Source organism: Halichoerus grypus, chromosome 14, assembly GCF_964656455.1.
Source record: "Halichoerus grypus chromosome 14, mHalGry1.hap1.1, whole genome shotgun sequence".
Taxonomy (NCBI): Eukaryota; Metazoa; Chordata; class Mammalia; order Carnivora; family Phocidae; genus Halichoerus; species Halichoerus grypus.
Window position 1 is genome coordinate 28,088,129 of NC_135725.1, and position 12,007 is coordinate 28,100,135.

At 40.0% G+C, this 12,007-nt stretch overlaps 1 protein-coding gene across 7 annotated transcripts in view; it reads left to right on the forward strand.

The window, feature by feature from the left end:
* AOPEP (aminopeptidase O (putative)) overlaps positions 1-12,007 on the forward strand; it is a 337,581-nt gene that overhangs the window by 24,001 nt on the left and 301,573 nt on the right. For all 7 annotated transcript variants that reach the window (XR_004914923.2, XR_004914927.2, XM_078061964.1 and 4 more), the window contains exon 2: positions 10,062-10,996. Coding sequence is in view for 5 of the 7 variants with exons in the window: in XM_078061964.1 (XP_077918090.1) it covers positions 10,200-10,996 (797 nt within the window). In the remaining 2 variants the exon portion in view is untranslated. The remainder of the gene's footprint in view (positions 1-10,061; positions 10,997-12,007) is intronic.

Here is a 12,007-nt window from a genome sequence, read left to right on the forward strand (position 1 = left end):
AATACCCCCAAGTCTCCTTCAATCTATTATAGTCTTTCAGATTTTACTTGCTTTTCATTGCCTTGACATTTTTGAAGAGTACTGGCCAAATATTTTTTAGAATGTCCTTCAATGTGTGTTTGTCAGATGTTTTCTAAAGCTTAGACTGAGGTTATGGATTTGGGGAAGAATACTACAGAGGTAAGGTGCCCTTCTCATCAATTGAATCCTATCAGGGGATAATGATACCAACATGATTTATCACTGGTGATACTAACCTTGATAATGTGGTTAAGTTTTTGTCTGCCAGATTTCACTACTCTAAACTTAGTATTTTTTCTTTCCCATTCTCTATTCTTTGGAAGCAAGTTACTAAGTGCAGCTCATACTCAAAAGGAAGGAAATTAAGCCCTACCCCTGCCGTCTGGAAGAGGTCATATCTACTTCTATTCTTTGGAATCCTTCTTTAAGGGAGGTGTACCCTCCCTCCCCATTTATCAATCCTTTGTTTTTATCAGAATAGAGTTATAGGTTATTTATTTTATTCTTTGGGTTCTAATCCAATACCATCATTATTTTCCTGTTCAGATTGTTCTACCTTTGGCCATTGGAAGCTCCTGCAGTTAGTTCTTTTGTTTTTTTGAGATGCCCAATCCCCACACCACACCTTTTTTTTTTTTTTTTAACTTTCTCCCTTTTTGGGCAGATAGATTAGTAATCGCTCAAACCTTTGAGTAGAAGATGAGCCCAGAGCGTCTATATGATCTTGCGTTTTTCCTGCCGCAGTCCTAGAATCAGCCCCTTCTCCAAGGAGGCCTGGTTCCTTTCATTGGAAAGTGGTATTTAGGAACCATAATCTGGGTGCTGGTGGTTCTCACTGCTCACTGTTTTTAAGCGTATTTTTTGCTGCAGCATTCTTATTCATCTGTCCTTCTTGGACTTAAATTCTGTATGTGTTGAACCTTTGTCCCATAGGTACCTGCAGTTCTGTTCATTGATTCACATTTTTTCTCTGTGTTCTTCAGATTGTATAATTGCTATATAAATATTTTCAAGATCACTTACTCTTTCTTCTGTAATCTCTAGTTTGCTATTAAAACCAGTGAATTTTTAATTTCAGATACAGTAGTTTTCAGTTCTTAGAATTTCCTTTTTTTTTTTTTTAGCAATTTCTATTTCTCTGCTGAGTTTTCCTTAGTTCATTCATTATAGCATTTATGTCCTTAATTATAATACTAATATAATACTACATTAAATTCTTTGTTTATACTAATTCTAATATTTGGGTCCACTCAAGTCAGTTTCCATTGATTGCTTTTTCTTTAAGTATGGGTCATATTTTCTTGTTTCTTTTTATATCTAATAATTTTTTATTTTATCTTGGACATTGTGATTGCTACTTTAATAGAAACTGGATTTATGTTCCTCTGAAGAGTTTTAATGTCTTTCTTGTATTAGCAGACAATTAACTCAGGTGAACTCAAACTTCCATATTTGCCTTCCCCGCAGTGGGCAGAAACAGAAATCTTAGTTCAGTACATTGAGCCATACTTGGACTATTTGGTCTGCCCCTAACATGGATGGTTCAGGGGTTCGTTAGAAAATTGGGCAGTATATATGCAGAATATGGGGCTCATACCTTTTCTGAAGTTTTCCTTCTTTACCATCCAGGTGCTGTGTCACTCCTGAACTCTGTTCTCTGATTTTTTAGCCAGTAAGATTGCAGGTTTCAGTCTGAATTTTAGCTGCATATGGCCAACTAGGACATGCCCACAGGTGAAAAACTATGACAGGGAAACTCAGTGCCATTCCCTTCTCCTAAGTGTCAACTCCCTATAGCTTTTGTCAGCTTTTTGCTCACTCTCACCTGCCTTCAGATTTTTGTTGTTGTCTAGAGTTTATCAGTGCTGCCAGTAGGAGGATTGGTCTGATAAAAGCTACTCTGCTATTACCAGAAGTGGTATTTTCCTTCATTTAAGAGGAAGAAGAATATTAAATGATCAAACAAAAAATGTAAAACTAAAACTGTTGAACTGTGAAGAAGTACTCAGTGCTATGAGATCTAATAATTGGGAAATTGACTTAATCAGTGAGGTCAGGAAAGATTTCCTCAAGGACATGGTCAGGAGAGAGAGAGAGTAAAGAGAATAGAAGAGGATTCCATATTGAATGAATGAGTAATATGGTCCAGCTTTCTCTGCATCTTGGCTTCTTTCTTTGCACATATTCTTATCCTCTCATTTTTTTTTTTTTGAAGATTTTATTTATTTTATTAGATCATGAGCAGGGGGCGGGGGTAGAGGGAGAAGCAGACTCCCCGTTGAGCAGGGAGCCCAATGCCAGACTTGATCCTGGGGCCCAGGATCATGCATGACCTGAGCCGAAGGCAGACGCTTAACCGACTGAGCCATCCAGGTGCCCCCTCTCAGTCTTTAAGCATCTCTCTAGGCTTTTGTGATGATGAAAGGGAATCTGTAGCTATGGTGCCTATAAAGTTATACAGCAAAGCATGCCCTGCATGAAAACTTTTTAAGCCAGGGGACTTGTGGGTGTGGACCATTTAATTGGTAAAGCAGGCTTCGTGGGCTTCTGGTCAGTATGATTAACTGAATTTTAAGAAAATCCCCCTTCCCACTTCAAGTATTTAGAAATGCTTTGTAAAGTACAACAACATACACACACCTGTGAACACACACACACACACACACACACACACACACATACACACATACACATGCAAATTCACAACCAAGAAGGAGTTATCCTTGTTGACCAAAATGGAGGGGGATTATAAAGTCAGGATGATGAACAGGAGCCTAACCTGAGAGGTTCTGACAGAGGAATGAGAATAGGCTTAATAGCTGTAGGGGGGCAGGGGGGCAGGAAGGGGTCGGGGCCCTGATACCTATCAAGGAAGAGGTACCTGACTATAGACCTAGTACATGTGGAGAACTGAAACTGAGTTATCTGTGTAAAGCTAGAAGCCATGAAGGGGTGACTGGAGAAAGAAAATTCCATCACACTGTTTCAGTAGAGAGCCAAGGAGATTTGCTGTCTCCTCAGGGTTATACATGGAAAGAATTCCTCAGGCTGAAGGAGCACACTGAATCTTGAGCAAGCCAAATAAAAATAAATCCATATTTAGATACATTGATTGAAACAATAGAACATCAAAGATAATAAAAAAATATATAAAAGCTACCAGGGGGAAAAACATAAATATCAAGAAATGAAGATTGATACCAAACTTCTTATCCGAAAAAAGAGATGTTGGAATATAGTAATGTGTTCAAGGTGCTAAGTGAAAATAACTATCAGCCTAAAAATCTACTTAAGTAAAAAGGAAATTGTATTTTCCCTAAATGACTATAACAGTATCTACCATCTCACAGGCTGCTCTCCAGTACGATCCAGTGACTCCCCCATTAAGATGTGAAGTTGAGTTCCCTGTCCTTAAATCTGGACTAGTTAGCTGTACAACTCTTTTGAAACCAATAGAATGTAGTTGACTTTTGAGGCTAGGTCAGAAGTCCTTTGGGACACTTGCTTTGGGGGCCACCAGTTGCCATATAAAATGTCCCAACTATTCTGAGACCTCCATATTAAAGAGGCTTTGTGTAGCTACTCTGGTCATCAGAACCCCCAGATAAGCCCATCGTCTAGCTGAGTACCACTGAGTGCTATAGTCATATTCATAAGATGGCCCAGCTGAGTGTTACCCAAATTCCTGACCCACGGAATATAATCAAATGGTTGCTGTTTGAAGCCACAAAGTTTTGGGTTAATTTGTCAGGTGGCAGTAGTTAACTAGAGCAAAATTAAACCCTGACAGAAGGAATGGACTGTATGAATCAGTCATGAGGAAGAAAGCTGGTAAACAAATACAAATAACTATTGACTTCAATTTTTCTAAGTTGGGTGAGGGTTGTTAAAAACAATGTGATACTGAGACACTGGCAACAATAATCTGGAAGCTGATAGAGAATGGGGAAAAGGAGAAACTGATGATGAAACTTCCTAGGGTCTTTGTATTATTCAAAAGACTACTAGAGATTGATCTGAAGTAAGCATGTTAAAGAAAATAAATAGATTGTATAACTGATGAAGCAGTAGAGGGAAAAAACTCGGAAAAAATGCAACAAAAAGTAGAAAAAGTAAAAGCTGAGTAGCAAAGAAAATCATAGTAGATGGAAAACACAAAATAATTGGCTGAGAGATCAGTGCTGTTATAACAGTAGTCATGATAAATGTAAATAAATTTACTTCAGTTATTAAAAATGATTATATATATATTTTTTAAAGATTTTATTTATTTTTTTGTCAGAGAGAGAGAGCACAAGCAGGGGGAGCGGCAGGTAGAGGGAGAAGCAGGCTCCCTGCCAACCAATGAGCCCGATGTGGGACTCGATCCCAGGACCCTGGGATCATGACCTGAGCCGAAGGCAGACGCTTAACAACTGAGCCACCCAGGCGTCCCGATAATTATATTTTTTAAATGCAGCCAAATGTTGCTTTAAAAAGATATCCAAGGCAAAAAGGCAAAACAACCCAGAGCAGTTAACAATAAAAATAAAGGGATAGAAGAAAAGATACATCAGGAAAAAACAAACCAAAAGAAAGCAGGTGTGACAATACCAATCTCAGGCCAAATGGAATTTCTAGGTGTTTTATCCAGGAAACACTTGCACATGTGCACCAGGAGACATATATAAGGATGTTCATTGCAGCATGGTTTGTAAATAATAAAAATTTAAAAGAATTTAACTACTAGCAGAGCAATGTATAGACAAATTGTAGAATATTCATATAGGGACACCAAGCAGCAGTTAAAGGAAACGAGCTAGATTTATGTGCATCTGTATGGTTGTATTTCAAAACCATTGCATGAAAGAAATGTTACAGAATAATATGTCAGTGTGACACTTCTAAATACAAAATAATACATTTGTACTTCTAAGAGTCCTTCTAATTCTGAAATTATTTTATCAAATTTCACAGTAATAAGCTATGTTCCTATGCTTATATGCATTTGAATGTCTGAGGAGCTATGCTCAGAAACAGTATACTTTTCGGTATATAAAATAGCTGTCATTAAGAGCAATCACTGTATCCTACAGAATGAACACACTTGGAGTAGCAGAAAGCTGTCCTCCTCTGAACAAGTAGTCTGTAGAATTAAATATTTTGTAACTACTCATAGTGTGCTCAGTACTATATAGTAAGCATTTTTGCAACTTCTCCCTTTCTTTTGAGTTGCTTATAGGAAAAGAGATGTGGCATAGAGGGACAGGTGAAGGCTCAGTCGTTAAGCATCTGCCTTTAGCTCAGGTCATGATCCCAGGATCCTGGGATCAAGCCCCGCATCGGGCTCCCTGCTCAGTGGGAAGCTTGCTTCTCCTTCTCCCACTCCCCCTGCTTGTGTTCCCTCTATGCTGTCTCTCTCTCTCTCTCAAAAAAGTAAAATCTTAAAAAAAAAAAAAAATTGAGAGCTATTTGGAGGAAGATGTTGGTTAAGCGTAACTTTCTACTAGACCTATGTAAGCCAGAACCCCTATTCTGTGGATAACGAGAAATTATAAATGCCCTCAGATGTCAATCCACAGATATTTACTGAGAACCTACTATGTGTAGGGCATTCTACTCAACGTGGTCATGCACACACAGATGAATCAGGAATCCCTAGTTGCTTATAGACCATTGGAAGGTAGAGGTAGCTGCAAAATGAAGCAGGGTAAGTTGAGGGTCATGAGAATGATACACATGGCCTTGTAGCTGGAAAGGAGAATGAAATTACTCTCTTTAGAGGGATCTGGAATGGCTCTACAGAGGCTATTTTACACATTTGTAGATGTGTGCATTTCTGTTTGGGTGATTGAAAGTGGCAAGGCAGTTTCTTCCCCGTGCCATAACTCTTTAGTATTTGATCCTCCCTTCCTCCCCCCTCCTCCCGCCTTTCTCAAGAAAAATATTGCTGTATATTAATTCTTTTGAAGCCTTTAATGGTGTTGCTGAGACAATCATTTAAGCATTTAAAATACCTAGCACGTAGTACACTTATTTTAGAGGCAGCAGTGGTTAGCCACTGGAAACTAACCATTGGGTTTGATAAAGGGGGGAATTTTATATGTTATGGCTTATGACAGAATGGAAAAATGCTTCAGTGAGAGAGGCTGGCATTTTAAATTGGAGCACAATAATGGCAAGAAGTGCTGAAGTCAACAGACTGCTTAGAAATATGGTTACTATTTGCTGAGAGAGGCCTTACAAGGTGGCCACATACAAGCATTTGCAACCACAGTTAGTTCAGTTCTTCCCTAAACATGGGATGTGACCCTGATTGACGTCAGTGAGAGTTGTATACTTGCAGGGAAAGGAGATTCAGGTCATCTAAGAAGCCAAGGCAAGGAGGAAATAGGTGTAATAAGCAACGAGTTCTAACAGACTCACACATTATACATAACTTAGGTTGGAAACCAGACAGAGGTGACCGTGATCTGAATCTTCTGGGGCTGGCCCCAAACTTCTCCTTTTACCCCCAAAGCTATTAGAATATGAATTGAGTCTAGTCCACACAACTTGAAGATGGTAGACAAGGTAGAATGAGAATATAGAAGACAGTCTTATGAGGTGACATTTGATTTATGACTTGGACAGTATGAAGGAAATGGCCACAAGAGCTGGAAGATGAGAATTCCAAGGGAAAGAATCAGCAAGGAGAAAAGCATCAGAAATGAGTGACCGAATTGCTTTACCTCTCTGGGCCTCAGTGTCATCATTTGTAAAACTGGAGAGTTCGACTAAGTGAGCCCTAAGGAATTTGTCAGCTCCAAAATGCAAAGAAGTAAAGACTTAGCTAACATGGGCAACAGGGTTAAATGTTTGTTTTGTTTGTTTTTTTCCTGGTTTAATTGAGATATAATTGACATATAACATTGTATTAGTTTAAGGTATCAACATAATGCTTTGATAGATGGATGTATTGCAGTGTTTGTTTTTGAAGATGGTAGCCCTGGGGGGTGTTTGAAACATTAGGAACAGGATGGAAACATTGAGAGGAAGAAAATGTTGGCAAGAGAAACATTTTTTTGTGAAATGCAACAAGATTCCAAATTAGTGGAAGGAGATAGTGTTCAGGGTTGGGGGGGGGAGCTCTTCCTTCTTTCTGATGTTTCCTGTCTTGTGAGGGGAGCTTAATTACTGTAACATTGCTGATCACTTTAGTTCTTCTACCTTAAGGGAGGTGGAGTGAGAAGTCGAAATTGAGCATGTTCTGCTCCTTTCAGCTCTTCCCTTTTGCTTTTGGGCAGCAATCCTCAACTTGGAGAGCTTTTCTCCTTACTTCCCCAGGCCTTAATTCTTGCCTGGGGAGGGTACCCTCTCCTCTGGGAGCTTTGACCTGATCCAGTGTTTCCTGTGACCTTGTGGGTAAATCTGTTGAATATGGGGATTCAATTTTCAGGTACCTTTGGCTCCCACACTAAATCATATTGTTTAGTTTAGCCTTCATCAATAATAATGGTGATATTTTGGTATCCCTCTGCCATATCCTCATCTTACTTTTTGGTATGTTCAGAATTTGGATGGGCAAGAAGAGTGCCATTCATTTGGCCCTTTCAGACCCCAAAAGCTAGGATTCAAGGGGAAAGGAATTAGCTTTGGTGGGAAGGGATATTGTCTCCTTTGAATCAGAAAGGAGAAGGCAGTAGTTGTGAAGAACTACAGATACTTGAGCCATGATGGAGTTTCAGATTCAAAATCATCTCAGTAAAGTAGGAGGCCAAATAATCAACTGAGAATGAGTCAGCAGGCATGGAACTAGAAAGTTAAAAGAAGAAAAGAGTTAGAACTGCAACTATGGGGAGTGTACTCAAGAATCCACCGAAGAGCAAACTGTTGCCAGTTAGGGTGACAAGGTGATATTAACAGGCTTGGTTGTGGATGGGGCTCGAAGGCTGCCTTGTTATCTGCCACCAGTCACAAAGCAGTGGTGAAAACTGCTCTGTAGTATATGTTTGAATCTTAAATTATATTAAATTTCACAAATAAATGAAAGGATCTATTAGGGTTAGACAATGAATGGTTATATTTATATTGTTACACAAGCTAGACAGTTCTTCTTCAGACATGGTGTACACAGCCACTAAGTTAACCCTTGTCTCGGCTGATTCAGATTTTCTTCTTGTCTGTGTGTGTATATACTCAGGTTTTAAAAAAAATATTAAGTAAGGTTTTTTAAAGAGCCCAATCAACAAAAGACTGCATATTAGCAGCCCCAAACACCAACAGGATGACGTTTTAACATCCGTTGTTTTTCATTACATAGATATACCCAGTGGCTTTATTGAAGGTTGTTATTCCTTACACGACAAGTTCAGTTGCTTTCATGCAGAAAAGGAAATACTCTGCCTTCTTCCTTTTGCCCATTGATTCTTCTAGAACCAAGGGGAGTGCCAGCTTCTTTATAAAGTAATTTCAAAATATTCTTTGCATCCCTCATTTCTCTCAATTCCTATTACTTTAAAAAAATCAGATTGTATATTCCCATATGCAGTTTGGTGAAGGGTGAGAGAATAGGGAGTAAGGAAGGATTTCAGGAGATGATTGCATTTGAACTGAGTGTGGAGAAAGAACAGAATTTGGCAGGTGGCTGTGGGTGCACTCCAGGTATGGCACATGGCTTAGTCCAAAGAGCATGGAGGCCTGGTGTCAGGTCATCTTTAGGGAGCAGAGTGTTGAGCAGGTCCTTTGGCTAGAGGACAAAGATGCAAAGGGTGTATGGTCTCTACGACTGGGAAAGTAGCATGAAATCAGATTTTTTCCCCCTTAGGGTGGGTAAGATTTTCCTGAGGAAGTAAGGCTGTGGAGATGTAGAAAGTGAAAATTCAGTGGGTTTGATTTCTGGAATGAGATTCTAGAAGGAACAGAATTAAGAGTCTAGTAGACAGGCACATAAAATCTGAGGGGAGGTGAGGAGGAGTTAAACAGAATGAAAAGAGAGGGCTCAGTTTTACTTGAAAAGCTGGTGATATTGTTTTGTAGTTGATACAAGAATACCTCCTGATATTTAGAAATACAAAGATTATTTTAAATATATCTACTCTGTCAGAGTTGTTATTCCCCCCCCCCTTTTTCATTTTTGGTAAAAGAATAAAAAATAACAGCATACGCTGAAAGAAATCAGGTACACAACAGGGACTGAAATAATTTCAAATAATTTTTCTTCTAGGTGGATTGCTATTATAAAATAAGAATACATTTTGATTCAGAACTTTTATGAAGAACTTGGGCATTTTATTACAACATCTGTTTCTACATTTTAATTTCTCTTTTTCCTTTTATAGATATTTGCATACTTTTTTTTTTTCCCAAATGAGAAGACCTTTTTTTGCCACAAGAAGGCTATTATCCAGAATGTTAATGGGTTTTCAGCTATTAAGATGTAATGATATACCTTGAGTATTTAACTATAAATTTGAAAAATCTCCATGAACAATCTCAAAGGAATACTTAGAATGCACTCCTGGTAAATTGGCTCATTTTCCTGTAATTTACTGGAAGTGCTGATATGAGAGCAGTCCTAATGTGAAAAGTACAGTAATCCCTGGAGTTACATTTTATGTATTAAATTATTACTCTCAAAGAATAAAACGTATGAGGCCATTTAGCCTTCATTCACATTTGTTACTTAGAATCACAGTAGAGAAACAGTCACTTATCTTTGATGCACAAAATTAGAAATGATGCATTTAATATCTTTTAAAACAAGAAGCACAGTGATGCTCAGTTATGCTTTTGCATAACAATTGCTCTTTCCCAAAACAAGGACTGTTCTAGTTAAGAGCACGATTCTTCGGGCTTTGTGGAGGCCCCTTTCGTTCCATTGGTAATTGAAATATTTTTAGAAACCCATAATGCAGCTTTCTTTGATGTCAGTCAGAAAGATTAGTCTGCCTTCTAGCCCTGAGCTTCTACCACATTGGGGGATTATTTAAGGAGGTAGTCAGTTTGCTGAAGCAGTGGTTGTAGGAACACTTAGGGTCTTGTTTGGAATTTTGTCTAATTGTGTTTTTCTTCTTTGCCAGGGGACTGAAAGTTGTGGAACCACAATTTGTGACACCAGGTGTTTTTTTGGTAAGCAGCCATTATGATTCCGGAAGATTAAGGCAGATAGGAAGCCCCTTCTGAGATTGTAACAAAGCTCTTGAACAACAACCGACACCATGGACATAAAGCTGGACCCTTCCCGGGATGACCTGCCTCTCATGGCCAACACCAGCCACATACTCGTGAAGCACTATGTACTGGATTTAGATGTGGATTTCGAAAGTCAAATCATTGAGGGCACCATAGTGCTTTTCTTTGAGCCTGGGGACAGATTTGAGAAACAGAGTGGTTCCACCAAGGACACCTGCCGATCAGAGTCAAACGAAGCCTGCAGTTTTAGGATGCCTGCACCCTGCCAGAGTCCTGTGACAGATACAAGGACCTTCTCATCTAAAACAGGATATAATGATTTTGCAATCTGTGGTAAAGGTGAAAAAGATACTTCTGGTAAAGATGGTAACCATGACAACCTGGAACAGGCTTCTGGGATTTCTAGCTCAAAGTACCGCTGTGACACAGGGAATCATGGGAGTGAGGATTTTTTGCTAGTGTTGGACTGCTGTGATTTATCCGTGTTGAAGGTAGAGGAGGTGGATGTTGCTGCTGTGCCAGGTATTGACAAATTTACAAGGTCTCCCAAGCTCACAGTTGTTTCTGAGGAGCTCAGGAATCAGATTGTACATGAACTTGTCACTCTGCCTGCAGGGCGTTGGCGGGAGCAGTTAGACTATTATGCTGGCTGCAGCCAGGCTCCTGGCTGTGGGGAGCTCCTGTTTGACACTGACACTTGGAGCTTACAGATCAGGAAGACAGGGGCTCAGACAGCTACTGACTTTCCTCACGCCATAAGGATATGGTACAGCACCAAACCCCAGGGGCGATCCGTTACATGGACCTCAGACCAGAGCGGCAGGTAGGTTATCTGGGCGCTCCACAGCCCCCTGCCCGTTAATCTCACACACTGGGAGATGAGCCTTTGCACGGATGCTCTTCAACAGGGGACGGTCTTGGCGAGGATGCTCCTCTCTATTCTGTGGCATTACCCATCTAGCCTCAAATCCCTAGGCCCACAGTGAAGCAGGTGAATTCCCAGGCATGCTCCACTCTTAATAGGATTATTTCCTTAAGTCATGATGAAAAGATTACTTTATTCAGCCCCTGTATTTCGGAGTTAGGAGATTGAAAGGCAAGCCTAATGATTAAATCCCGAGCCTAGCTCTCCGTTGGGATCTCTGCTGGCGACCTCAGTGCTGTAGATGGGAGTGATATGTGTCTCTGAGCAAATACTGTCTCAAAGTTCCTTCATATTCCCCCCGAGGGAATAAACTGCCACCAAGTTGGGTCAGTCTGAAGCCTGGCCAAGGGCTTCCAAATAAAGCCAGCTCTGCTTTGTGACTTTCTTACTGAACCTGTCTTTTGGCAGCCATGCCTCTCTGGACTCTGTCACTTGTCATATAGTGCAAACCCCCAAACACTGGAAAGGTCTGTTTCTGAGGCGCGTGACACAGCCCTGCCAAGACTCCACACTTGCTCCTTTGGCCGCGGTTCTTCCCATTTGACCCCAGGAGACTCTGGGTTTTTAGTGTAGAGAGAAGGGATTGATGAGGCATTGAGGTGTTCAGGCAGCCGTTTGTGCTTTTCTTCTTGCCCTTCCTCCAACAGTTGTTCAGGGTTCTTAGAATTTGAGAATTTTAAAATCAAACTTCATTGATTCCTCATTATTTTACCTGTTTGTGCTAATGTACTGCAGATCAATACAGTAATTATTGCAGAGTTTGGCTGGAGGAATGCTGATCTCAATGAACTTGTTTTGAGCTCCTTCTTTTATAGCATGACTCCCTTGACAGAAGTGGTGGTCTCGGGAAATTGCTTAGATCTCTTCCCCAACCCACCCCCAAAAACCTTTTAGATTTTTTTTTTTTTT